Here is a 26,415-nt window from a genome sequence, read left to right on the forward strand (position 1 = left end):
TCACATTTAATAAGCTTGTTACGAGAAATGATCATTCTTCTTGATAAATGACCTAAAGCCATGTTCATGTAGTCAGTGAGAGGAATCCTCTCCCACTCCTCCATGATGACAGCCCTAAACTCACCTGTGGGCCATCCTCAGGCTGAAGGTGGGGTAGCACAAGGTGTCTTCACATCCATCTGCTCCATGATGTCATCATGGAGGAGTGGGAGAGGATTTCTGAAGCAACCTGTGAGCTCTGGTGAATTCCATGCCCAAAAGGGTTAAGGCAGTGCTAGATAATAATGGTTGGCACACAAAATATTGACACTTTAGGCACAATTTGGACATGTTCACTGTGGGGTGTACTCACTTATGTTGCCAGCTGTTTAGATGTTGATGGCTGTGTTCTGAGTAATTTTCAGAGGAAGGTAAATCTACACTACTATACAAGCTGTACACTGACTACTTTAAGTTAAGTTTAAATCATTTCTATAGTGTTGTCCCATGAAAAGATATAATGAAATATTTGCAAAAATGAGAGGGGTGTACTCACTTATGTGAGATACTGTATATTCAGCATCTGTCATCCTAGAAAAGCCAAAAGAAAACAAACAGAGTGAGACTGCGAGAGAGAAAGAGAGAGTACACGCGCGCACGAGAGAAACGCAACACTGATTTACAATTGTGGTGACCTCCTCCCAGGCTACCTTTGCATCATCAGCCCGTGGAGGTCTCCTCGCAGTTCCGTATATTTGGACACTGCGAGCTTGGACCTCCCGGACCAAAACATCAGTTTCCTCCTGAGAGAAGTTTGGCTATCTGATGCTGCCGCTCTCTTCTGCCATAGCGAATTGAGTAAACTCTCATTACACCTTCGCGCGGCGCATTTAAGGGGCGAGGAGAGGGGCTCATTTGATTGGTGTGATGTGTGTAAAACCCACTCCACGCCTTCTGTCCTCCCTCTTTCCGACTTGCGCAGGTAGGAGGGACGGAGGTGGGAAAGAGGAGTAGCTGCGCCAGGCGCACGGTGTGCCAAACTTGCAAAATCCGCCTGGCCACACCCAGTTGGCAAAGCGCAGGTGCGCTGCACCCCTGCCTCGCCGGGTCTGCGAAACTAGAGCCCAATGTCTCCACGTTAAACTAATCCCGTCCGAATAGGGCTTTAGTAGATAGAACAGACGTTGACAAAGTTTTCCCTTGGGGACATAATTTACAGTTCAAAAAAGGTAATATATCGCAGTATATTTAAAATTGCAATAATATCGTATTATGACTTAAGTATGGTGATAACATCGTATCATGGATCCTTCTGTGATTCCCACCCCTAGTGTGCACTGGGGGGACTTAGCCCGTATGACTCCATACAGAGCCACTATAGACTGGCTGTCATCCAAGAGGAGAGAGTTTCTGTCGGTCCCTTATAGTCACCTTAACTCACCTCACACACTCACACACACCAGGAGCTGCCAGAGCAGCCAATGGAAGTGTGTGTGTGTGTGTGTGTGTGTGTGTGTGTGTATGTGGCTGTGTGTGTTACTGATACAAGAGTAAGATAGACATTGGGACAGAAAGTCTTGAATGCCAAAACAAAGTACAAGAAAAATCTGGTCATAAAGGAAAAGGTTCCAAGAACAAGAGACAAAAATGTGTGAACCAAATATTCACACGCTCCTTCTCATTATTTAATTATTTTAGTTTTTATTTTTATCACATCGTCACATTTTTCATCTCTGCTAAAGTGGTGCTGCTTCAGCCTGCTGTGATTGGGAGCCCGTAGCCAGGGGCCATCGTTAAGATACAGCCAATCAATGCGTTTTCACAGGAACTCATGAAGCTGCCTGAGTGTGTGTGTGTGTGTGTGTGTGTGTGTTTGGGGGGTGAGTGGGCTGGGGGTACACATGGATTTAAGACCTGGCTGCCTTCAGACAACAAAGACTGACAAGGCACTGTGGATTTGCTGTGTGTGTCTGGGTATGTAATCCTCACTGGGTGGAAGTGTATTGACTGAATCCATAGAAGAATCCTAACATGCTGGCTTCCACATTTGAGCAGAGAAACATGTAACACGAGGCTCTGCTTTTGAAGCTTTGTCACCTTACATGTCTATAGTCCTTTAAGTCCAATCACATGCAACCACATTCACAAGGATCAACAATATTTGCAGCCCTAAAAATGTTATTTTAAAACATTTTCCTACACTGCTTGACATGAAATTGCATTAGATATTCTGTGTCTGCATCATGTAGCTTCAAACTCAAGATTCTGTGTTATTTTGTGGCTGCATTATTCCATTATTATAAATGGAAGCATTTTAGACATGGTCACATTTTCTGAGTTTTGGGGTGAAAAGCTGATAATCCTGCAAGTGAAGATTTGTACTGCATTCATTAAAAGTTCCTGAAATATTACTATTAGAGCTGAAATAAATAAAAAATGCTTCACACCTGCCTTTCATTTTATTAGACCTAACAAACACTGATCAGTGAGCCACGTGACGCAACTTTATAAGATCATAAATACGAACAAGTTGGTTGTTAAAAGTTTGGCACAGTTGAGTGGGAAAGACTGGTGCATGCAGCACAGTGTCTGTTTGTCTTTGACATGGACATTATGGCGACGTTATTACCATCAGTATGTTTAACCACAGTTTGTACTAAAACCGTAGACTGTATGAAACAATAGATGTAGCTACTATGACGTCACCGTTGGTTTGTGTTGAACCCTCGAGTCTGGCGTTTTGGCCATCACCATTTTCGCTTTTGTCGCCAAGCGTGACTATATTTGGATGAGGGGGTGGAGCTAACCCTAACACTATCTGCTAGCTTGGTAAGCTCGATGCATTTACAGCTATGGTTAACTTTGATAATGCTAATGTTAATATTTGCTAGGGAAGAACAGGCTTAAAACTATTAACACAAAATGGATTTACTGGAAAAACTGAATATCTGACTCCTCAGGCCCCACACAACAAACCTCAATAATCTTCAGCTGATTTAGACCCCAATCACACAAAAAATGTTTCAGCAGTTAGAGGCAGCTTTTTGAAATTGTTTTTGATGAGAATGAGGCTTTTTGCTGACTGTTTTTGTGTTGCTATGTGCCTCATGTTTCTGCACTTTCGTTTTTGCGGTATAGCGCTCTGAACTCCTTGAGCTGAAAAACTTAAAGTGGAAAAGCACCCCACGTTATCTCCACTTTTTTCCCATTGTCCTATTGGATGATTTTAGAGGTGGGCCTTCTGTGGTAGTCATGACAACAAGTTTACAGTTGGTAAACAATGGAGGAGAAACTGGTGGGAGCAGTTGCTGGATACCCAGAGCTACTATACGACTTTACAAACTGCAGTTACCAGGATCTTGTTGGGAACATAAATTAGGCGTCACACCGAGGCACCAATTATGTTGGAAACAATATTAGGCCTCACCAAGGGGACCCCATTAATGTTATAAATTGGCTATTGGAAATAATTATTAATAATAACTAATAATTATGTTAAATAATGCGACTTAATTAACATTACATCACCTCGTGGGGCACCATTCCCAGAAAGGGAATGATGATAGCCAGTTAAAGATATCAGTCTCATAAAATACGCTGAACTATTCATTTGGAATTCTGATTAACAATTAAATAATAACCATAACCAAACTTAACAGTAAAGCCTGAAGGATTTCGGCGTTCTTGACGCAGCAGAGGTTGACTATTCATTCACCTTTGTGCAACATTAAACAGACAGCAGGTATGGTTCCAAAGAATTATATTTATTAAGTAAGCAAAGCAAAACCAAACACACAAATTCTAACTAGCAAACTATACAAGCTTGGTGTGTGTGTGTGTGTGTGTGTGTGTGAGAGAGAGAGAGAGAGAGAGAGAGAGAGAGAGGAGAGAGGGAGAGAGAGAGAGAGAGAGAAAGACAAAGGCGGGTGTGGTGATCAAGGGGCCATTTGGCCTACAAAACAAAATGGCTGACAACAGAGAACTACAAGATGGCCGACTCAAACCTGGCTTCAGATCGGAGGAGGTGTTTGTCTGACCGTGTGATCAGGACAAAGACAAAGGAAAAGAAGCAGGAACTTTGAGATGCCTCTTTGGGTGTAGCTCTGTTGAAAGCCTATTTGTTAATGAGTCTATGTGAATATGATTTGTGTTGCAAACAGTCTGGATTAGTGCAGATTAGGGATGTATATCTCCACCACTGAGGCCGATTCAATACGCATCTCGATACGCTGCCACCGATACGATACATTTGCGATACACTGAAGCCCCCTGTCGATACAATGCAATACGAATCACTCCTGTTCACGATACGATGCGATTCAAAAATGATTTGATAACGATATGACTTAATTGTAAAAGGATTCGGTTCGATATGATGATGATGTGATGTGATGTGATCATTAGTTAGTTGTGGTACGAGAGTGTATTAGCCCACATCAGGTTTCTTACCTCAATAGCACAATTCTGCTTTACTCTCTGTATCAATTTGAGGGATGTATGTAATATTTGGTTGGTTTTTATGGAGCAAACCAATAAATCCTATTTTAAAAAACAGACATAATTCAGTATGTACAGACAGAGCATTCAATTTTATTCAATTGAATTATATTCAATTATATTCTCTGTCTTTATAATTATACAAAATGTATAAAACTTCACAGTTGAACAGTTTCAGAAAGCACAGTATTAACAATGTGCATAGTGCAAATAATATGATCAACAACACATACTACTGTCTGCCAGACTGATGTGCTTGACAATGTTTCAGTTAGTTGACTGAATAGTGAACATAAATGGCTGTAATTCCATCTTACAAAGAATGAAAATCAAATAACAATATCTTACAGACTCAAGTGTAAAAATAAAACTATTACTGGCAGCCAGTAACGGCTGCTGTAAACGATACTCTCACCAAGGTGCTCAAATAGAGGTATTTCTTTCCAAAGTGCAATGCCCATAGTACTCCTGTGTACTAGGAAGAAAAAGTATTGGTGTGATTTCTATTAGAAATTGAATATGTAAATGTAAACATTTCCCAACAAGTCTTTCTTAACTGCTAACAATGTAAGCAAAAAAAAAAAACATCAACTACTGGCAATCAAACAATGCTGTAAGTGCCATTTACTGCCAACACCTCACTTCACTGCATGATTTATCTCATATGGCTTAGTTTCAGGTTTTTCTTTAGAAATATTAACTGGTCTATGATCTGGGAGTAGCAGACTGCGCTGAGCAGTCACTACGTCACCGGCTGTACTGAAAACTCGTTCAGAAGGAACACTTGTTGGAGGGATGGATAAGTAGGTTCTGGCCAATTTGGACAGAAGAGGGAGATCCACCTGCTCTTTCCACCACTGCAACACATCACCATGCAGATCTAAACAATCCCTCCCCCAGTACTTGGCAGTTTCCTCCTTAGTTCTTTCTCTTGAACTCTTCTTCTGTGCTCTTGGAGTGGAGAACCTCCAAACATCAGGTCCAATGCTGACTTCTTCATGGGAGGCTCTGGGTCATCATCTAGGTTAGAGAAGAGAAGAGAAGAGAAGAGAAGAGAAGAGAAGAGAAGAACAATGTTATACAATTTTACAAGAACAATATCATATCAATTTTTAAAACAACAAACTATTACAGATTGTAGTCCTAGGTTTCAATCAAAACAAACCTTTTTCCTCTTCTTCTTCCTCCTCCTCTCTGTGGGAGCTCTGTTCATCTTCTGGGTTGGTTGCCTGTCTTTCATTCAGCCTGCCATCCTCTTCTGTCTGAGAATAATGAGCAGATGTAAGTTATTAAATTTCTTTTTACTAAATCAAATAAAACACATCAGTTTGTTAAGGCAGAATAAATATAGGAGTGAGAATATACTTAATGAGCATATTACCATATTCTCCACTTCAGCTGTTATTCCCAGGTATATGGTGTCCCTAGTATGGTCATCATCCAGGAATTCCAGTGCCTTGAAGCGGGGATCGAGCGCTGAGGCTTTCCAGAGGAAGTCTTGAATGTATGTGTAACGGGTGCTGAAGTCCTGTCTAAACTTATCCTTCATCTCAGAGATGACTAGCAGGTCACTGTCATCAGGGTCAAAATGCTCCTGCAGTTTGGCCAGTGTTGGGGCGATGATGGAAATAGTGGGGGTCTTTTCTTCACTAAGACACTTGGTTGCTGTTTTCAGTGGTGTCAGCAGCTTGATGACCTCTGGCATCAGGGTAATGTCCTCCTCAGTGAGGCCGGGCAGGCTCTTTCCTCGACGCCTTGACTTCGTCTTCCTTGTTGTCAAAGTCACAGCAGCCTGCTGCTCCCACAAACACTCCATCATGTCCAAGGAACTGTTCCACCTTGTGGAGACATCATGAACCAGCTTGTGGTGTTTTAGTTTGAACTGGGCTTGCACTTCATACAGAGCTTCACAAGCTTTGGGGCTTTTGTGAAAAAAAGTTTCCTTATTTTAACCAGGAGTGCTGAAACAGTTTCAACCTTGAGAGCTTTTTGGGAGGACAAATTAAGAGTGTGAGCGATGCATCTGATGTGTGGCTCCATCTCTGCACCTGCTCCAGCGAGTAGCATGTTCCTTGCATTGTCAGTGACCAAAGCAGGCTTCTTATCTTTAAGTTTCCATTCACAGCAAACATCAAGCAGAAAAGCTGACAGATTGTGTCCAGTGTGGGCCTTATTAAATGTTCTAGTTTGCAGAACATGGTTTTTCATATTCCACTCTTCGTCAATATGTCAATATGATATGGACGTCCAGCCATCCACAGTGATAGCAACTCGTTGGGCATTACTCAGGGATTCCACTACCTCTGTTTTCACTTTGTTGTACAGAGCAGGAATTTGTGTGTCGGTAAAGAACGCCCTTTGTGGTATTTTATACCTTGGGTTTAAAATGTGGACCAGTTGTTTGAATCCCTCATTCTCTACGACGCTGTAGGGCTGAATATCTTTGCAGATAAAGTAGGCTTTGGCATCAGTTATAGAGTTGCCACCCGTCCCGTTTTTCCCAGAATTGTTCTCTTTTTTCATCAGCTGTCCCGGGAAAAAAAAATCTCTCCCGGGACACAATTTGTCCTGTTTTTTGGGGAAAATGCAGCAGCAGCAGGCCAAGGAGTCCATCCAGAATCAGTGCAACAGGCTCAAGAACATCTGTGTCAGAGAGACACCAAAGAGGTAAGAGTAGCTGTGGGAAGTCCTAACAGTTCACTTAGTATATTTGCACATCCAATCATGTTTTAATTTGTATTTTTTTCATTTATTTTTAACCCTATTTAACCCTAACCCTTCTGTTATCTTAGATGTAAATATTGCATGTTTCTTTCAGATAAAACACATTTTTGACTTGTGAATGAGTCAATGGAATTTCTTGCAATAATGAAAAAATACTGGCAATGATGTCCGCCTGGCACAAACCACATGTTTTGGACAGCTGTGAAGTGACAGAATGTCCCACCATCATGGTTCTTATATTGCCAGATTCCAGAGAGTCTCCCCTCTTCATATATGGCAGAATATGTCAACTTCCAACTTGCTATGGTGAGATACATGTAAAATTGTAAGAATTTAGTAACAAGGATTTGTTTTTCTCATTGATATAAAAATTAATATAAAATACAGGCACATAGAAGGACATGAAATGATGGCAAATCTGGTCTCCTATGTCCGAATTTCCTGTTCATTGGTCAGTCTGAACTGATAATAATGGCCGAGCCCTCCACCTTAAACATTTGGTCAAGTGTCCCTTTTTTTCACAAATCCAAGGTGGCAACCCTAATCAGTTAATCCTGGGAGTGGGCAGAGTTAGCTGCCAGAGGCGTGTTTTGTCCAAATAAACTTGCGATAGACCTACTGTTCGTGTCACCAGCTTTGCTACCGCTCAATGTGGCTCATGCTTCGGTAGAATCCGAAGGAGAGGAGGGGGGAGCAGCCGCAGAGGTATCCACGCCGTGCTGTCTTTTCATGTGCATCGCCATGTTCGTCATGCTACTGATGTACTTGATAGCCGCACGGCATTGTTTGCAGATTGCGTGCGTCTTGTCAAGTTTACCTCCTCGCTTGAAAAACCCGAAATATTGCCACACGTTTGATTTGTGTGTCTTTTTTGGTGCATTAAATATCTCATCGCTGTTAGCGTCGTTCTCGTTTGCCTCCATATTTATTGTGTACAACACCTGCGTGCTTGCGTCAGTGTCCGATGACGCGATGGTGCATTCAGGTTGGCTTGGAAAATACATTAGGACAGAGAATAGATACTAGAACATAAAATAATCGATTTAACCATGGTATTTACCGATGCTGACAGGCTAGAACAGATGCACCGTAAATTCACCCGTAAATTATATCCAGCACACCTTGAATCTACTGGTGCAGTCGCATCCCAAACGTTTGTATCGGACCACCGATATGAATCGGTGAATCTCCACATCCCTAGTGCAGATTGTTTAGTTGTGTGCAAGAATCTGTTTGTGAACAGCATTAGCAAACTAAACACTTAGCTTTGGCAAAGCCAACTAATCATTGACCTAACTGCATAACTCAATGACGGCATTAAATCACATACAACAAGTTCAACAGTCTTGCTTAGCCTGTAAAGCTATGATAAAGCTATGCCCAGTTGTTACGTTACCGACCCGTGAATGGATGGAAGAAAGAGTCACTTGGTGGTGTGCTGCTTTTGATAGCTGGCAGAAGAAGGCTGGAAAGAGCTGTGGTTCCAGATGCAGTTTTCTTGTGTCCTTGTACCAAAGGTGAAACTCTAAGGAAGCTGGTCGCTCAGGGTCTTCGCAGAGTTAGACGCTGTGTGCTAACTCAACTTGGTTCTCCTTGTTGCTAGAAATTAGTTGCAAATCTTGTGCTTGCAAATCTAACTTCTCTGGTTCAGGTTTGCCTCTGCCTTGAATGTGGGCAAATCGTGGTCCAGGAAAAAAAGAGACTGTGAGCAATTGCCCCACCTTTGGTGGTTCAGTACAAGGAGCAAGGCTCTGAGCATCTGGGCTGGTCCAGGCCCAGCCGGAAAGAGAAAAGAGTATGAAGGGAGCAGACCTTCTACAGATGCCTGTGACATCACAGAGTCACATGTCACTGTAAAAGTCCTGTTCAATCAAGTTTTGAGACTTGTGTCTCACTGAGGTGTGAGTTGGGACATCCTGGAGATGGGTGTCAAATAGCGCTCTTTGATTGAAGAACAAAGAGCATGCAGAGAAGAAAAGCCTTCACATGTCCAGTTTAGATTTTAACAAATGACAAATCATCTGTGGTCCCGTGAATCCCAACAATCTCAATAGAAAACAGCAAACATGGGAGCATGTTATAGCAGTACTTGAAACGGCCATCATGGAGGCGACACTCCTTGACCGACTAGTGGTACTCCTTGTGATCCACCCTCTTTTTTAGGTTCTCATGAACCCACACAGACCTCTGTTTACCTTTGCCCAAGAAGAGTTTTCTTTTTACAAGTAGGATTCAGTTATTTAAAAAAACAACAACTGTTTTTTTTACAACAACCCAACACTGAACAAAACTTTTTTAGGCAACCAAAGGATACAATTAACTTCCATAAACTGAAAACAAACTGACTTAGCAACAGCTACAGCTGCTGGAGCCAGCCTCAAGTGGCCATTAGAGGAACTGCAGTTTTTGGCACTGCTGTGTTGGCTTCATTTTTCCAGCTCTGGAAGTTTTTAATTGACTAAAACTGCTAAATGGAAATTTCTCTGACATTTATTTATTTATTGTTTATAAAATCAAACAATTGTTAGTCTATGAAGTAACTGAAAATATTCAAATGTACGGAGGCCAAGAGTGTTCGACACACTAAGAAAGCACAAGATAATAGAGAACACCTCTTTACCACTTTGACACCATTTAAATGTAAGAACACTTTTACATTTAGAAAAAATAAAAAAACACTGAAATTAACAGCTAAGTATATTCTCAAGAGTTGTATTAAATTTGTAGCCTAATACTACAATTCTAAAAAGCAGCATTCAGGTTTATATCACCCACTTTGTTTATAGACACAAAATCATTTTTGCCCTTATTCTGAAAAAGACATTATTCTTACTAAGCTAAGCTTCTTTCTGTGGCTGCGTAATAATGCGTATTCCACTAATAATCCTGTTGACATGCAGCTATGCATAATCTAATTAACATGTCCTAACATGTCGTTTATAACATGTAAATATGGAAAAGTAGAACAGCTGTTGCTTATGTCATCTCTCTTTTTAGCATAAAAACAGGATTTTTTCAAAGTTGCGGTGGCAGACTTGTTGGACCGTGCAAACACAGCCTCCCTCTTTCATTCCATCAACAACCTTCTTGAAAAGGTTGTGATATTTGCGCATGTCCAAAAATGTGTTGATATCAAAGTCTTTCATAATGTTTAAATGTAGATGTGTTCCTCTTTCCGACCAGAAATGTGGGCTTTTTTTTTTTACTGTTTGCAAGTTGATTTGTGTACATCATCTCCGTAAGAAAGCACAGAGCTGACCTTTGAATCAGTCCTCACTTACAACATCTCATCCTGGTACACATTTCTTTTCTGTAAAGGACAAATCCAAACTGTCATGGGTCATCAAACATGCAAGTAAAATAACAGGCATCACACAATCCTCTCTTTCAGACCTCTACACACAGGCAGTCAGACAGAAAGCCAACACCATCATACACGACCCTTCACATCCGCTCCACAACTCATTTCAACTCCTTCCTTCAGGCTGTAGATACAGGGTCCCTCGAGCAAGAACAAACTAAGTAAAAAAAAATAAAAAATCATTCATTTCATCCGCCATCAACATAATCAACAACTCACAATGAAATCTTTTAATGTCCTCACTGTATTTATTCTGTATTGATGTTCTATGTTTAAACTGTGTTTTAACTTGTGTTTTTATTCTATGTACATTTGTGAGCACATCAAAGACGATTTTCCATTGCTTCTCGCAAGGGACAATAAAGGTTTTCTGATTCTGATTCTGATTCTGATTCTTAACTCACAAGAGGCCGTGTGTTGCAAATTGTGGTAGAGACACATGTTCCAAATGTGCTGTATACATGTAGAAATTATGCTATTAAAGCCCAAATAAAAACAGCATATCCATGTATTAATCAGAAATTGCTACATACAAAAAAAGGCATAATTTGGAAAATCCAAACTGAATATGCTGTTTACATGGCTATATTAAATTCAGAATATTGTCATATCATAAAAATTGGAACTGAAATGTGATATTTATTCTGACTTAATTGAAATATATTAATTGGGATAGCTTAAATGAAATGATTTGTCTACTAAATTGCACCACAATGTTAAGATAACATTAATACCCACATCCGATGTGATGTAGCACTGTCATGTCTGCGTAACACCGTTTAAACCATTGCTGCTAAGACCCTGCAATTTACATACTCTTTATTTTACTGTGTATATATTGTAAATAGCCGTGTGTGTGTGTACACTAATTCAATTTAGTGCCTTACTTTTTTATATATATTTTTATATCTATATGTACATATATAAATATATATATATATATATATATACATATTCTATATTTTTTAATCTTTAATTTTCTTTTTCTCAAGTAACATTGTCACCCTCCTTTTTCTGTCTGTGCTTTGAGCTGCTGTGACATGTGAATTTCCCAAGTGTGGGGTTAACAAGGTTTTATCTTATCTTATCTTAACTTAATTAAGCTTTTCTAAGGTAAAATGCTAATCATGTTGGCTGTACTATCCTATTTGGGTTTGTCAGAAAATCCAATGCATTTACATGTATTTACATATCAAATTCAGAATATTGTCTATCATGAAAACTGGAATTGAAATGTGTTATTTATTCTGACTTAAGTGAAATGACTTATTCATACAAATACAAATGGTAACAAGTTCCATGGACATTTTTGAGTAGGATGGAATTAAATTAAATAAGTTAGAATAGCTTAAATAAAACAAGTCAACCACTAAATAACTAAGTAAGATAATTACTCATTTTGATAAATAATGGTGGGTATACTTAACTATTGGGTTTGATATATAACAAATACTCAATAATGCTGCATCTGGAACTACTTAAAAAGATGCATGCAAATTGTTACCTTTTCTTTTCTTTTTTTAAAGTTGAACAAGGTGATCCTTTTTTTTAGAGTGTTTTCGAAATAATAAGGGGATATTTGTATGCATGTACCCACTGTATATTAAATATATGTGGAAGCAGCAAATAATCACATCTGACAAGGTGAAACCAGCAAATGCTTGTTTTTTGTTAACTGACTTATCAATTTCTCAAATCGTGTCAGCACCACTTAACTTAGATTATATGCCATCTGTATCTATAATTAACATAATAATTGAGTGTTTTTATTCCAGTTTGCACATGCATACATACATACATACATACAGTTTTGTTTGAGTTTAATTTACTCCCATTATTTTGAATTATAACAGTGAGATTAATAGTCAATATGTATATTTTTATTCATGTATCATCACTCAGTGTCATAACTAAGCTGTCAGTTATGTTTTCTATTGGTTCCTTTCACCTTGCTGCTCTGGTTGTCATTCTTGTTAAAAGGAGTAACTATTCAAAAATGTGCAAAAAACTGGAAGCTGCTTATAGACACATGTGGCAGCTAAGCGCGTGTGTGTGTGTTCATGTGCGTGCAGTGACTATTTTGGTTTGCCAGCGAGGTTTCCAGATAAACACTGGTGGCAGCTGCTGCCATAGCAACACTATTGTGCGCCCTCCCCTCCCCTTCCCTCACTCCTCTTCTCCTCCTCCCCGACCACGCCCACCTTCCTCCTGGCTGAGCGCTCCACAACAGCCAGAGAGTGAGGACCAGAGAGGAGGGAGGTCGGCTCGCTTCGTTTCACTGAGGAGGAGAAAACAGACGAGACGAGTGTGGACAGAGAAGAGGCAGAAGAAAGGAGGAATAAAGTGGAGTGAAAAGTAATTGTTTTGGGGAGACAATGAGTGAGGACAACCACTCCCACTACAGGCTGGACCCCAGCGATCGCCTCAGTGGGCTGGGACAGAGAAGAAAGAGACCCAAGAAGGTAAATGAATAGATGGAGAGCCACATGGTACAGAGAGTGTGAGGAGTGTGAGGGAGCTAGATGTGGAGAGGGGGGGACGTTGCTTGATTCATTCCAGTGAGAGAGCAGGAGCTGGGGGGAGTGGAGAATAGTGATGAGTGTTTATGTTTTTTGTTTTTTGTTTTTCCTGGCCAGAGGTGTTTTTGTTGTGTCAGGGAGTGGTCTTCAGGGTCTGTTAAAGCTTTATTCCTACCAATACTGACTTGATTTTGCTCTCCACCTCCATCCTCACCCCTGGAGTAAAACCATCTCCCAGAGGGAGCTCTGCACTCCATCTCTGCTGATTCCAGCCTTTTTTTCCCCTTGATAAATTACTCCGCCACCGCTCCCTCACAGCTATTCTGTTCTCTGTGTTCCCCTCTCTCTAATTCTCTGTATCTCAGTGTGATGTTGTTGTAAACACATCTAGGTAGTGAGTAGTAGGAGGAGGCTCCTTTCACATGCTGACAGGGTGGGTCCCTGCTCCGCTCACTCTTTGTGTGCCTGTTGTTGTGGACGGCGTTATACACACATATCAGCTCTCAGGAGATTTTTGTTGTTATCAAAAATCGGCCTCATTATCGGAGGTCTTTCTGACAGCCATGACAGATTATTGCTGGTTATTATTTCATTTCTGCAACCACCATCATGATAGCACATACTCCCATCACCCATCATCCCCTGTGTGTAAGCTTTTAATGATGAAACACATTTTTGCATTCATAAACACATGATATGTAACATAATAATCACCTATGCAAGTGTAACACAAGAATATAATAATCATAATAATAATAATAATAATAATAATAATAATCACCATCATCGTCATTATTATTATTATTTTACATTATACATCATTTTATTTTAGGGCTGCATTTATGTTCATGATGAAATTTTTGGTTTACACATTACTGAAATGAGTGAAAAATGGCCATCACAATATCCTAGACACTCAAAGTGACATTTCCCGGAGACCATGGTGATGTCTTTGAAAGCCATCAGCAGCCATCAAAACATCATTCAGGCTATTTAGAAAAAGTGTAGCCATTACGTAGTTATATATTGTGTCCACCAGAGGGCACTGACAAGTTTTCTGACATTTTTTTTATTGTAAAATGTCACAGTGTACCTTTGTACACTGAGTCTGTTTTTTTGGTTGCGTTTTTTAATCTTTCATCCGGAAAAAAAAACAACAAAAAGTTACACAGAGAAACCTTGCACACTGAGTCCGGTGCCTTTCAATGTTCTATTCGTTACAAAAACTGCAATACAAGACAAGTTGAAACAACACATTTCTGGCTGTTGCCAATCTTTCCCTGTGTCTTGCATTTGACATTGAGGCTGAAGGGGCTGAGCTGTTTTCCCTCTCTGTCTCCACACTGTCGTTCTTTGTCTGTGTGCGGCCTGCATGCTCCTCCTCGTCATTATCATCCACTTGAATATTACTATCTGACCTATTGAAAGTGAGCTTTCTGAGTTATGAAAGGATACTGTGCGACCTGTTCCTCTGTCTTGTCACAGCTGTGTGCCACTACCAAATTCTGTCAGTCAGTCTTCACTGATTCTCAAACATCTCTAAATGCTTCTGGCGGAACCAGAAAACACACTGTCAGCTGTGATTGGTTGTTTCTTGTCACATGACATGCAGTGCGTGCTGTAGCATTAAGCTAAATCATGTTTGGCCAATACCACAGTGGTGCAGTGCTTAGCACTGTTGCTGCACAGCAAGATGGCCATCAGCTGGCTGGGGTTCTTCTGTGTAGGTTTGTCTATTCTTCCAGCCCGTTCTCACTCCGAAGTAGTCGAATACCGGCTCATGGTCAATGAATTCTGTTGTCAGACACCAACGAAAAGGTGTCCTTTCACGTTGGCATGACACACGGCTAATCGCCAGTATTGTTTAATGGCGTCCAGCGGCATAAGGGGTCAGGCAGTGGGACAACAACAAAAAAGAAGTCTAAGTAGGGCAGGTGGGAGGGGTGTTGGATGGGTCCAAAAACCACCGACTTTTACCTGGGAGGCTGGTGTTCACTTCCTCTATGTTTTTAAAGCCAAACCATGTTCTTTTTTCCTAAACATAACCATGTTCTTTTGTTGCCTAAACCCAACCACATGTGTTTGTTGTTGAAGGAAACAAAGGTCAATTAGCATTGTAGTGCTGACATAGTGAATTTATTTTGGAAGAGACTGTATGCAAACTGTACATTTCCTGTGAAAACAGCAGTGTATTTTGGAAACAGACTGAAGTTGACATGGCGTCCCAAAACATCAACAACCAACACACCCAGGTACCTTGAACGTCATATCTCAAAGTAGAAAATCCATGACCAAACGTAGATATGTGATGAGGTTGGAGTGAAAACGTGTTGTTCTGTAAATGTGAGCATTAATGGTTGTCTGTCTCAATGTGTAAAATAGTCTGGCGACCTGTTCTTGGTGTACCCTGCCTCTTGCCCAGTGACATCTGGGATAGACTAGAAACTTAAATGTTGGTAGCAAATGGAAAGTCCCACTTTTGTATGGCCAATCATTCACCTTTTAGCTTAAAGGCTATCAGTTTGATTAGGAAGAATAAATAGAGAGGTTGGCTCCTTGATGTTGCTGCTACACTGAAATACTTAATCATATCTTTGAATGCTGACCATCATACATCAGCGTTTTTAAATTCCATGTCTTTAGATTCATTCAAGTTAGCTTTGACATGGGCCCGGTCTGTGTCTATGTTTCTGTCTGCTGACTTTTGTGTCCCGCTGTCTGACTCTGTATTTCTCCCTCCATTTCTCTCTATCCTTCTTTTTACTGTATGCCAGTCCAGGTTTTTCCCTCAGGCTAGAAGGAAACAGAGAGACAGAATCCAACCTTATTGCATTTCAGGTTACTGTTTGTGTAGTGGTTCGAGGGAATTGAGGCTTACAGGGGTTGACCAGCTCGCCTGATTTCATTGCTTCTCTTTACCAAAAAGAGCATGTAGGGATGTGCATTAACCTGTTATTTCGTGGTTGGTGATCAGATTTAGAGTTGCTGGGCTCATTTGGCTCTATCCACCATTTCACCACCACACTCTGTAAGTAGTCCACTCTGATACACATGGAGCATCTTTTCATGGACAACTACAGGCATAATGATTACTTACCACTAAAGACTAAGACAAAATAAAACAAAACAAAACACCACAGTGATTAGCATGTAGCCACGCCTCCATTCATGGAGCAGAATGCCTGCTGCTTAAGGGCGTGTCTGCTTCTTTAATAGGCTGAGAAGTGCCAAAAACCTGGGGATGTGTTAATTTTAACTAGCTGCTTGTGTAGCCAACACATCACTAACACAAGGCAATAATAAAAGAAAACCAAACACATAAAAATGTACCTGAAAGATTCAAGGTCTGCTGGCTGTGTTCTTGTAATCTTAAAGCAATTACTGAATTTCCCCTCCTTTTCTGCCATTGAAACAGGGCAAGCTCACTTCCTATGCATCAAATACTGACACTGGGTCAGTGACATGATGCACTCAGGCACCCTTTAACATCTGTGTGCTAGAGGAGTGCCCAGAGCATCATAGTTTAATGCATAGGGCTACTGACAAAGCTTTGGTATTTGACAAGTTTTTAATTAGAATGTGTTGATAAACACAAACAATGTAAACAATAGATACATTGATCTTGAGAGGTTATCAGCCCCCAGTCATGTAAGGGTCTGTCTCTTTTCCCCCAATTAAGCAGTCAATAACAGTTAAGTTTCATTGAAAGAAGTCAACAAAAAGTCTGTAAATACAACTTAGAAAGGAAAATCAAGGCTGATTACACTTTAGGATAAAAAACATCTAATCAGGAAACTTAAAAATCTGTTGGTGTGTTGTTAGTGGCAGGGTGATATAAGACATTTTATGTCCTAAAATGGCATCTTAGCAGCTGGCATCTTTACAATAGTATTGGCTAGAATGGCTAATGGCACAGCTATGCTGTACAGGAAGGCAAGCACCTGATCTTCCACACCCTCTTTTTAGCCCCTGAAACTGCAGGGACAGGCAGTGGAGCAGGTAGAGGCATTCAAATACCTGGGCATAATGGTAGACAACCTGCTGTCCTTCTCACAGCACACTGTCTCTTTCTTATAGACAGAGACAGTGTGCTGTCCTTCTCACAGCACACTGTCTCTGTCTATAAGAAGGCACAACAACGCCTGTTCCTGCTGACGAAGCTCAGGAGCTTTGATGTGAGGAAGGACATTTTAACAGCCGTTTACAAGTCACTCATTGAATCGGTCCTCACATTCAACGTCACATCCTGGTTCAGCTCCATCTCTGTCAAGAACAAATCAAAGCTTTCCGGATCATCAACCAAGCAAGTAAAATAACTGGCAAATCTCAGACTCCATTATCAGAACCTTATACCCAAGCAGTCACACGGAAAGCCAACCTCATCACAGCAGATCCCACTCACCCCCTGCACAAGTCCTTCTAGCTCCTACCATCAGGTCGCCACTATAAAGTCCCCCTGTCCAAGAAAAACACTTACCGCAACTCTTTTATCCCCACTGCCATATACATTTTAAACAAACAATAGCTCATAAATGATCCCCAGCACATGCACTTTACCACGTCGCACATTTTAGAGTTTTTCTTAAACTCTGAATAAATTATTTATTTTTCAGTATTCTTTTATCTCACTAAGTTTATAGGAATTGTGTGTTTCTGTGTTGTGTTGTTGTGTTGTTTACTGTATGAGCAACGTCTAAGACGATTTTCTGTCACAACAGACAATAAAGCTTTTCTGATTCTGATTCTGAAGTATAAAAAAAGTATAAAAAATCTTTCAAAAGAAAGCTTTCAACCAGTCTTCATCACAATGCCATTGCTGATGAGGAGCAGCTCCAGAAAAAGTCAGTAAACACACGTGTGATTTTTATATTTGGCAAGACGTGTCTTGATAAAACGTGGTTCACTCGCCAATGTCTTACATCGATCAGAGTTAAACTCACCCACTGTGACAAACCAGAAAGAGTAGCAATAACAAATGTTACACCACAAAATGTGCGGTTAAACTGTACAGCTGTGCTTCCACTTTTTTGTATAGCCAGAAGAGAGAGTGAAAAGTGTAAAAGGGAAAGGCTCAGAAGAGGTGTGCAAGACAGTAATGCTGAATCTACAAAAGTGAATTGTTGGTGGAAGCAGATACAAAGTGTTTGGCAGCAGGGTGACATTCAGAATCAATGGATGAATTATTGATATGCTCCCTCCCCCATGCTTAGATCGGCACACAGGAACACACAAACACAAATACACACCCATTTGGTGACCTATGGGAGCTAATCTTTGGTGCGAGGTGCTCTGATTATTATGTCTGATGTTGCAATCATATTTGGACACAAACACACACTTAAGTTGCTGTTTTCAGTTGGTAGAAAGCCTCAATTTAATACAGTGTGTTCTTGGCTCCTTTATGAAAGCCCTAAGTACTTTAATCTTCCACTGCCTCAATTAAACCTCTCCCCTCACGCTGATTCAGAGGGGGTTTGGAACACAGCCCCACTGTACCCATACAGCCTGTGCTTGTTCATTGTATAGTCTCTTTCAAGGTGAGGAAGACAGTGGTCATGATGAAGATGCAGGTTTCATTTTCTGATGAGTGCAGGAAGGTTTCAGGTTCATGGCTTTCTGTCCTGCAGGGCAAGGAGACTTAGAAAAAGTCAGATTAGTGTTTTGTTTCAACAGGCGAAGAGTACAGCAGTTTTCAGTCCGTTTGTTTGTGTGACTCAGCGGTTTCTCATTTGGAAAAAGACAGTCACCTTCAGCCAAATCACAGAATCATCAGAATTTATTGCCACACGCATCTCTTATTGGCTGTTAAGTTTAGCCACAGCTATCTATGGGATAAAAGACTGCATTAGATTTGCTTTGTGCTTATGTCTGCCTTTCATTTATGATGTGATCTTGTCAAATCAATATCAGAAAGAACTTGAATAGTATACAATACACTGCTGTATGTGAGAGGCCTTTAACCTTGAATTATATTGAGGCATTTTGATGTAAACTGAAGTAGGGGTTGCTTGAAACTTTTACATACTAATGCCAATCTGATACCTCGGTTTCTGTACTGATAACACAATTTTTCACAGCCAAATTACTTATTGCGTTGTTTTTTTAAAAAAAAAAAAGATGATTGAAAAAACCCTCAGAATTGTAAATAACACTGGCATTGGGTGTTAAAAATACTGCCACTGGACAAATTAAAGAACATTGGCTCTGGATGTTACAAATATTAGTCCAACATCCAATGCCACTGGATTGGCAGTGCCAGTGAATGACAGTAGAATGTTAGAAAGGACACTGGCCTTAAATATTGAACTGAAATTTTGGCAGTAGATGAATTAAACAGCATTAAATGTGAAAAAAAAGTAAATTAAAAAAACATTGGCATTAGACAAACAAAAGGTTACCATTAAATGTTACAAAAGCATCTGCATTAGACAAAAAACATCTCTCTCTCTCTCTCTCTCTCTCTATATATATATATATATACACATACATATATGAAAACATGTCTAGAACATTAGCATTGACAGTTTAAAAAGCATTTGCATTAGAGAATAAAAAAATCTTGGCATGTTTAAAACGTTGGAATTTAATATTACAAAAGCATAAAAAAGCATTGGCATTAGACCAAACAAAACCCATACAAACAAAAAAAAAAACCAACAACAAACAAACAAAACAACACACCGGCATTAAATATTTTATATTTTAATACTTATAATATTATTGGCATTGGATGTTTAAAACAACTAGCGTTGACTGTTTAAAAAAGGTGGGCAGAAGATGATACAAAACTTTGCCATTGTTTATTAAATATCTTGCTATTGATGTAAACAATGTTAGCATTGAATATAAAAAATAAATCCTTGGTGTTGATGTAAAACACGTTAGCATTAAATGTTAAAAAAAATCTTGGCATTGATGAAAAAAACGTTGGCATTAAATATTAAGAATTCTTGGCATTGATGTGAAAAATGTTGGCATTGAATATCAAAAAATCTTGGCATTGATGTGAAAAAACAATTGCATTGAATATCAAAAAATTTTGGCATTGATATAAAAAAAAGTTGGCATTGGACATTAAAAACATGGCCATTTAGTATTAAAAACAACATCAAAAAATGTTGGAATTGAATATAAGGGGAACCACAAAGGAGTAACCCGCACACCAAAGAAATGGGCTGGAAAAAGCCATATAAAGAGTCAGGCTGAGATCAATATAAAGAAGTCCAAAACTTTAATTAATACATAAGTGCAAAAACCAAAAAAGTGCTCAACAAAAAAAAAGTGCAAAAGAGGCAGCAAGCAAACGTTTCAGTCCTAGACTATCATCAGTGCTGCTCTTTGCAGGAATTGAATATAAAACGTTATCTCCATCGAATGTTAAGGTTGTTTTTGGATACTTTAAGAAATGTAAGCATTTTTTTTCCTGTAAAACCTTTTCAATCATTTGATGTAAGAAGAGAAGACAAATGTAACAAAGTTAAATGTCCTAACACAAGCAGCCATGCAAGAACTTTGCCTAAATACTGTAACATTGTCAAATCAGGGAATATCTGGTTACAGATTGCTAATAATTAATAAGGCTCAATACTCAACCCCCAACCACTATCGTTAATTTGGCACTGACAAAGTCCTACTATCAGTCTTTAAAGAACCTTAATCTATATTTACAATATTGCTAATTCATCCCAACTTAGTAAATAGCAAAACACTTTTGGCTGCATTTTACCTAATCCTATGAATTCTTAGAATAGTACTGTTCTCAGACGCAGGTCTATAGGTGGCTCATGACTCATAGCTGATCAGTTAGCTGATTACGGCCAATTTCCTGTGCTGTCTACATGGTAGACCATCCACCCACCATGTTGGGCAAATTTTGAAACTCAAAACCCTCTCACAGCACACAGTAGAACTGTGAACCACCTCATGAGAGTTGCTCAAAGAAAAAAGAAAAGAAAAACGTAACTACTGATTGTAGTGCATTCGTCACACTTGTTAAACCATTTTGGTTTCCTTTCTATTGTAAATGATCCAGGAGCAGAAATAGCATTACTTTATTTGTTATATATAAACATTGGGTATCATTGTCCTACTAGGGGTTGATGGTGACATCATGTACCATGAGATATTCCACAGAAATGATTGGTCCCCAGATCTTAAACCCAAATTTTTGGTTACCTCCTGCCCTTTCATTAGTCTATTGGAGGGTATGTTCAATGTATGGAGCATACCCACTTCTTTTTCTGGCTGTTTACATTCTACCCACATATCAGCCAAAAGGCCATAGAGTAGAGCCACTTCCTCCTCAGTAGCCTACCTATCTACCTAGTAGTACATCCACCTCATCAACTACCACCACACCACTGTGACTCTTATCTAGCAGCATTGTCTAGTTAAAATTTCCTCTTGATTTTTCAATAATGAAAAACAAGAAAGTCCTCCTGCCTAAATGAAAAAAAGGTAGTTTGTCAGTGCCTTTCAAGACAATCAGGATGACAATTACAAAAAGAACTCAGCGTTTGGACTGAGCATTTTTTTGTTTATTTATTTATTTATTTTTTTATTATTAAGATTTAATTGATTTGAGCAAGTAAACACATTAAGGTTGAAAAAGAAATTTTAAGTCAAATGTCAGATTCACATCCTTTTTTTCCTGGACCTTTCCCAATTTTTAGTCTTCTGCAGTTGATGGAGCTCCTGAAGTTTGGAGTGAACTTTACTTTTGATTACGGTTTGAGAAAGATATTGGTCATAATTAAAAGAAACCAGTGTTGACTCTTGGTAGGCAATTTCATAGAATAGAATAGAATAGAATAGAATAAAATAGAACTTTTATTGCCACGCAACCAGAGTTGGTGGTATTTACTTTCGGTACAGGATGCTGCTTCATAGTCACAGTATCTCATTCCAACACCAGTATCAATTGTCAAAGTCAGACTCTTTGTATGCCCAGTCATCTATCCTGGAATCCTCCCTAAGAGGTCATGCTACTTCTGCCATTGCTTCTTACAGATAACAGTTATTCACATGTCTGCAAAAGGTCACTAAAGGTTCATTCTCACTGCCACGATGTGGAAATGCGGGACGGATTTGCGGAATATTTGTGCAGCGCTTTTCCGCGTTTAAACCATACACACAGGCGCGGTGCGGAATTTCGCGTTGTTGTGTTCCAAGTCCACGCTGCGTGAACGGGTGTGGGTGAACATGGACAAGAGTGGCAGTAACAGCAGCAGCAGCGAGCTAGCAAGCTAACGTTTAACAAGCATCAACATCAACTTTCTTTAGCACTTACCACTCTCACCGCAGCCACTAAGCTGCACAATGGACTGCCAGACGTTGTCCTTTAATTCATTGTTCATAAAATCATCCCGCCTTTTATCAAAAAGGACGGGATGCTGTGAAACGAGGTTTATCAATCTTTCTCCCATACTGTCCTGCCTGACTGGATTTCGGACTCTCCCGGGTCTGCGCGAATATAAATATTTTTTAAATATTTAATCTTTGAACTAATCCAGTAAGGATAATTCATGTATCAGGAATTACAATCAAGCTAACACATTGTGAAAAAAATTTCATTTAGACAATTTTTTCCTCCAACTACAAATAAATTCTACACACTTACAAATTCATTCATTCATTTTCCAGCAGTTTTTTACAGGCTTAAAGGGTGATTTATGAACACACACTTGATTATCATTTTAAAAGCTCAACATCTCTCTAGTTTATGCTCTCAAAAACTTTGACACCACAAATAACTGATGTGAGACAACTAGAATTTGTACCCAGGTTCATTTTAAACTCTGACTCTTATCCATCTCATTGTCAAGAAGCAGAGAAATAACTTAATTAAAGCCTGAATTATTTCATTATCTGCAACATGTTAGTCTGGAGGTTTAAACTCATGTCCTCTCACAGAGTTGGTGATACAAACTAAACTTTGATCTCTGTCAGAGAAAACTGATCTGAGTTCAGACTGTTTACTTACAGCACAGCCACGCTCACAGATAACTAAGCCTCAAACAGCACCAAACCATAAACATTCTCCAGTTTGGGCTGAGTGGAGTCCTGTAGGGATCAGCTGTGTAGTCCAGTGCCCAGTGGCTGCTTGCTCTGCTGCCATTCAGCGGCGAACAAGCGGAGTTAACTGCTAACAGCTACCACTGTAACTACCAAATTCCACAAATCCTTTCGGCAGTTTCACCATCCAGTCAGACACACACAGCTGATTATTTACTGCTGAATTACAGCTCACAACTTGTACCAATAGCTGACGCTGCTTCAGTGTGAGAGTTTTTGCTGGCTAGTAAAACATCCTGACGCACGTGGTTTACCAGCCTGGCACATATGCTGTATTTTGAAGATAATTATAAGCATGGCTGCTGTTGGATTTCATCATCCGATAGTCCACCACTAACATTTTTGTCACGTCTTTTCAACAAAAATAAAACATAGATTTCGTCTTAGTGTTTATTATCAAGATCTATTTTTAGCTTGTCATCATCTCATTTTCGGCATGGAAAAAAGGTCATCAATGAAGAGTTTTCATCTGTGAATTAACATTGTTACGATTGAAACCTTTTTGGCCTGGAGCAATGATTTAGACTTTTAGTCTTGTTACTTTTAAAGGTAGATGTTTATAAATAAGGACATCTTGGTCAGAGGAGGCTGAGACACACAAAGTCAGTTCTAATAGGAGGACTGCTATTGACCGGCGTGACACAATTACTGGGTTACTTCTCTGCTGTCTGGTCTGATTTGTCTGGAAATAACTCTAAGGCTAAAGAGGAAGTACCCACTGTGTCTCGCTGATCCGGTGACTGTTGATGCTGTGACTCAGCTGAACAGGAGACAAAAGAATCGAGTTTAAAATCAGCACGTTTACTGTTCATTTTCTGCGTTTGTACACTTCATCCAAATGTCTTGGCAATTTTAATGCTGAGGCAAGGGATACAGGGAGAATTAGGATTAGGTTTAGGTTATAGTCCAGATTGAGATTAAGCATGCAGTGGTGTGTGTGTGTGTGTGTGTGTGTGTGTGTGTGTGCTGAGATGCTGTACGCCATCATTTTGACCCAAGGCTGATTTCCTAAATCATCAGTTGTTTTTGGTGGAGAAAGAAGCAGAAGTTTAAAATGTGTGTGTTTGTGCATGCTAAGGCTATGCAATTAATAGTCTGGTGATCACGATTACAATTTTGAGGTCAAACGATTTCAAATCAAAATTAATGAAATCGAGGGTAAACGATTTTTGGTCACGGACGCCTTGAGATGTTACAGTGTTTGAGAGAGAAACAGGAGGCGTGCAGCCGCTGCTAAATGAATGTAGCGGAAACACTGTGTTATTTTGTCTTCTACGGAAGCCGCGCAGAGCAGAGGAGAATTGTAAATGCATGACCATGTAGAGACAGAAACGACACACTGTCGTGTAAACAATATAAGTCATCACATGCGGCGCATAATCGTTTGCATAATTGTGATTTCAATTTTGACCAAAATAATCATGATTTTGATTTTTTCCATAATCAAGCAGCCCTAGTGCATGCCCATGTGGGTGGTTTTATTTGTGTCTCTGTGTGCCAGCAAACATTCATGTATTCTTATTATTATGAATATCAATGATCATTCCTTTTTATTTTTTGTTCTTATGCTGTGTATTTGTGAAGTGTGTTTTCCGGTCTGCTTTGATAAGTGAATGTGACTGTCTGTTTGACCCTTCCATGCTGCCTCTTTTTTTGGACAGCAAACAACAACACAGATGGTCTGTGAAGATGACACCCAGACGTTGCTATGGCGACCAACAGCCTTGGCGCCAAAAAGAAAACCTATAGCTGTAAAGATCTGAGGCGACGTGCCAGGCTTTGGCAGCATAATCTCAGATTTCTGATTCTGTTTTTTTTGTCTGAAAGTGATATTTTGGTTTACTTTGTCTTACATTTGACAACAAAGAGCATAAAATACTATTTCTTTGCAAGAATAGAAATTAATCAGTCCCTGACTTGGGCTGAGCTGCACTGCAATGATATAAGGTCAGGGTGTGGCTATTCCTTGGACAGCTATGATGCTGTTTTTTTGTTGCTGTTTGAGCCATGTTGTTAAAAAGACTAGGTGTAAAGGAGGTAAAGTTTCCTGTTGTTTTTTTTTTTCACTCTAAGAAAAACCATATCATATTGGCGAAATGAAGAGACAGAGATGAGGATGTAGATGCTTGGTAATAGTGATGGGATTTCTCGTTCACTTGTGAGAGATGGTTCTTTGGCTCTCATTCACTTTGAAGAGCCGGTTCAAAGATGCGGTTTGTTTGTCCGTGTAGCTGTGTATGTTCAACGATGAATCGCATTGCTGATTTATCGCATCACGTGATATTGTAACGTGGCCCCAGAATAGACTCCGCAGATATAAAGTTTGGTGTAGCCATAGCAATGGTCTTTATAAACAACAAGCCTGTCAATACAAGTAAGTGCTAGCGGATAGCGGGTTAGTTAGTGATGTGACGTTCGCGAATGAGCTGAGTCTTTGAACCAGCTCTTTGAAGTGAACAAGTGAGTGGCTGCAAACTAGTCTCTCTCAACTTCAAAACATCAAATAATCTGAAATTAATGGATACAGAGTAAATTAAAGCAAAAAACAAAGAAATTAGGAATTGGCTCATTCACTCTAAAGAGCCGGTTCACTCGTTCACTTCAAAGAGCCGGTTCAAAGACTCGGCTCATTCGCGAACGTCACATCACTACTTGGTAAAAAGGTGGTGCCTCAAGAAAGAAAAATGGGTTAATGAGTATTTAATCTCAGTATATTGTGGTTGAAAATGTGCACTCAAATCAGGAAATAAGTCAGTCAGTCAAATCAGTCAGTCTCCCTCTGCTCAGACTCCTGTTGCCATAACAGATTATGACTTTACAAAATCATCAGTCTGTTTTCACCAAAAATTTCACCAAAAATTATATTACCATTTGAACCAAAAGTAACCCCTACGGACCATTGATCTGTTTAGCATTGGTACTTAGAAACAGTACGCACATCTCTAAATTTCAAGATAATGTCGGGTGTACAGTTGCAATCAAGACTAAACAAACATAACAAAACAACGGCACCCACTGATCCATCTTCTTTTGTATTTTAATTGTGGACAGAAAGCAAACGTGTTTCAGTGTAAAGCCATCATCAGCGTAGAGAACAAAAGAAATGACAATGCAGATATAGATAACCAGGTGAGACTCAAAGTCCAATCAGTGACAAGACCATATGATTATATAATAGGTTACATGTGTGAACACACATGTAGCCACCTCAAGTGGAAGAGGTGTGGCCTCAGGAATCAACATGAAAGGCAACAGGTGTCA

General features: G+C 39.7%; 1 protein-coding gene across 2 annotated transcripts in view; it reads left to right on the top strand.

Annotated features, from left to right (window-relative positions):
* Positions 1 to 26,415, top strand: part of ank2b (ankyrin 2b, neuronal) — a 423,224-nt gene that overhangs the window by 147,659 nt on the left and 249,150 nt on the right. Inside the window, exon 1 of one of the 2 annotated variants that reach the window (XM_078164850.1) lies at positions 12,808 to 13,023. The exons of the other annotated variant lie outside the window; for it this stretch is intronic. Within the exon in view, the coding sequence (XP_078020976.1) occupies positions 12,937 to 13,023 (87 nt within the window). The 5' untranslated portion in view covers positions 12,808 to 12,936. Of the gene's footprint in view, positions 1 to 12,807; positions 13,024 to 26,415 lie in introns of those variants that run through there. 2 annotated transcript variants of the gene reach the window in all.

The sequence above is a fragment of the Epinephelus lanceolatus genome, chromosome 22 (assembly GCF_041903045.1).
Source record: "Epinephelus lanceolatus isolate andai-2023 chromosome 22, ASM4190304v1, whole genome shotgun sequence".
Lineage (NCBI taxonomy): Eukaryota > Metazoa > Chordata > Actinopteri > Perciformes > Serranidae > Epinephelus > Epinephelus lanceolatus.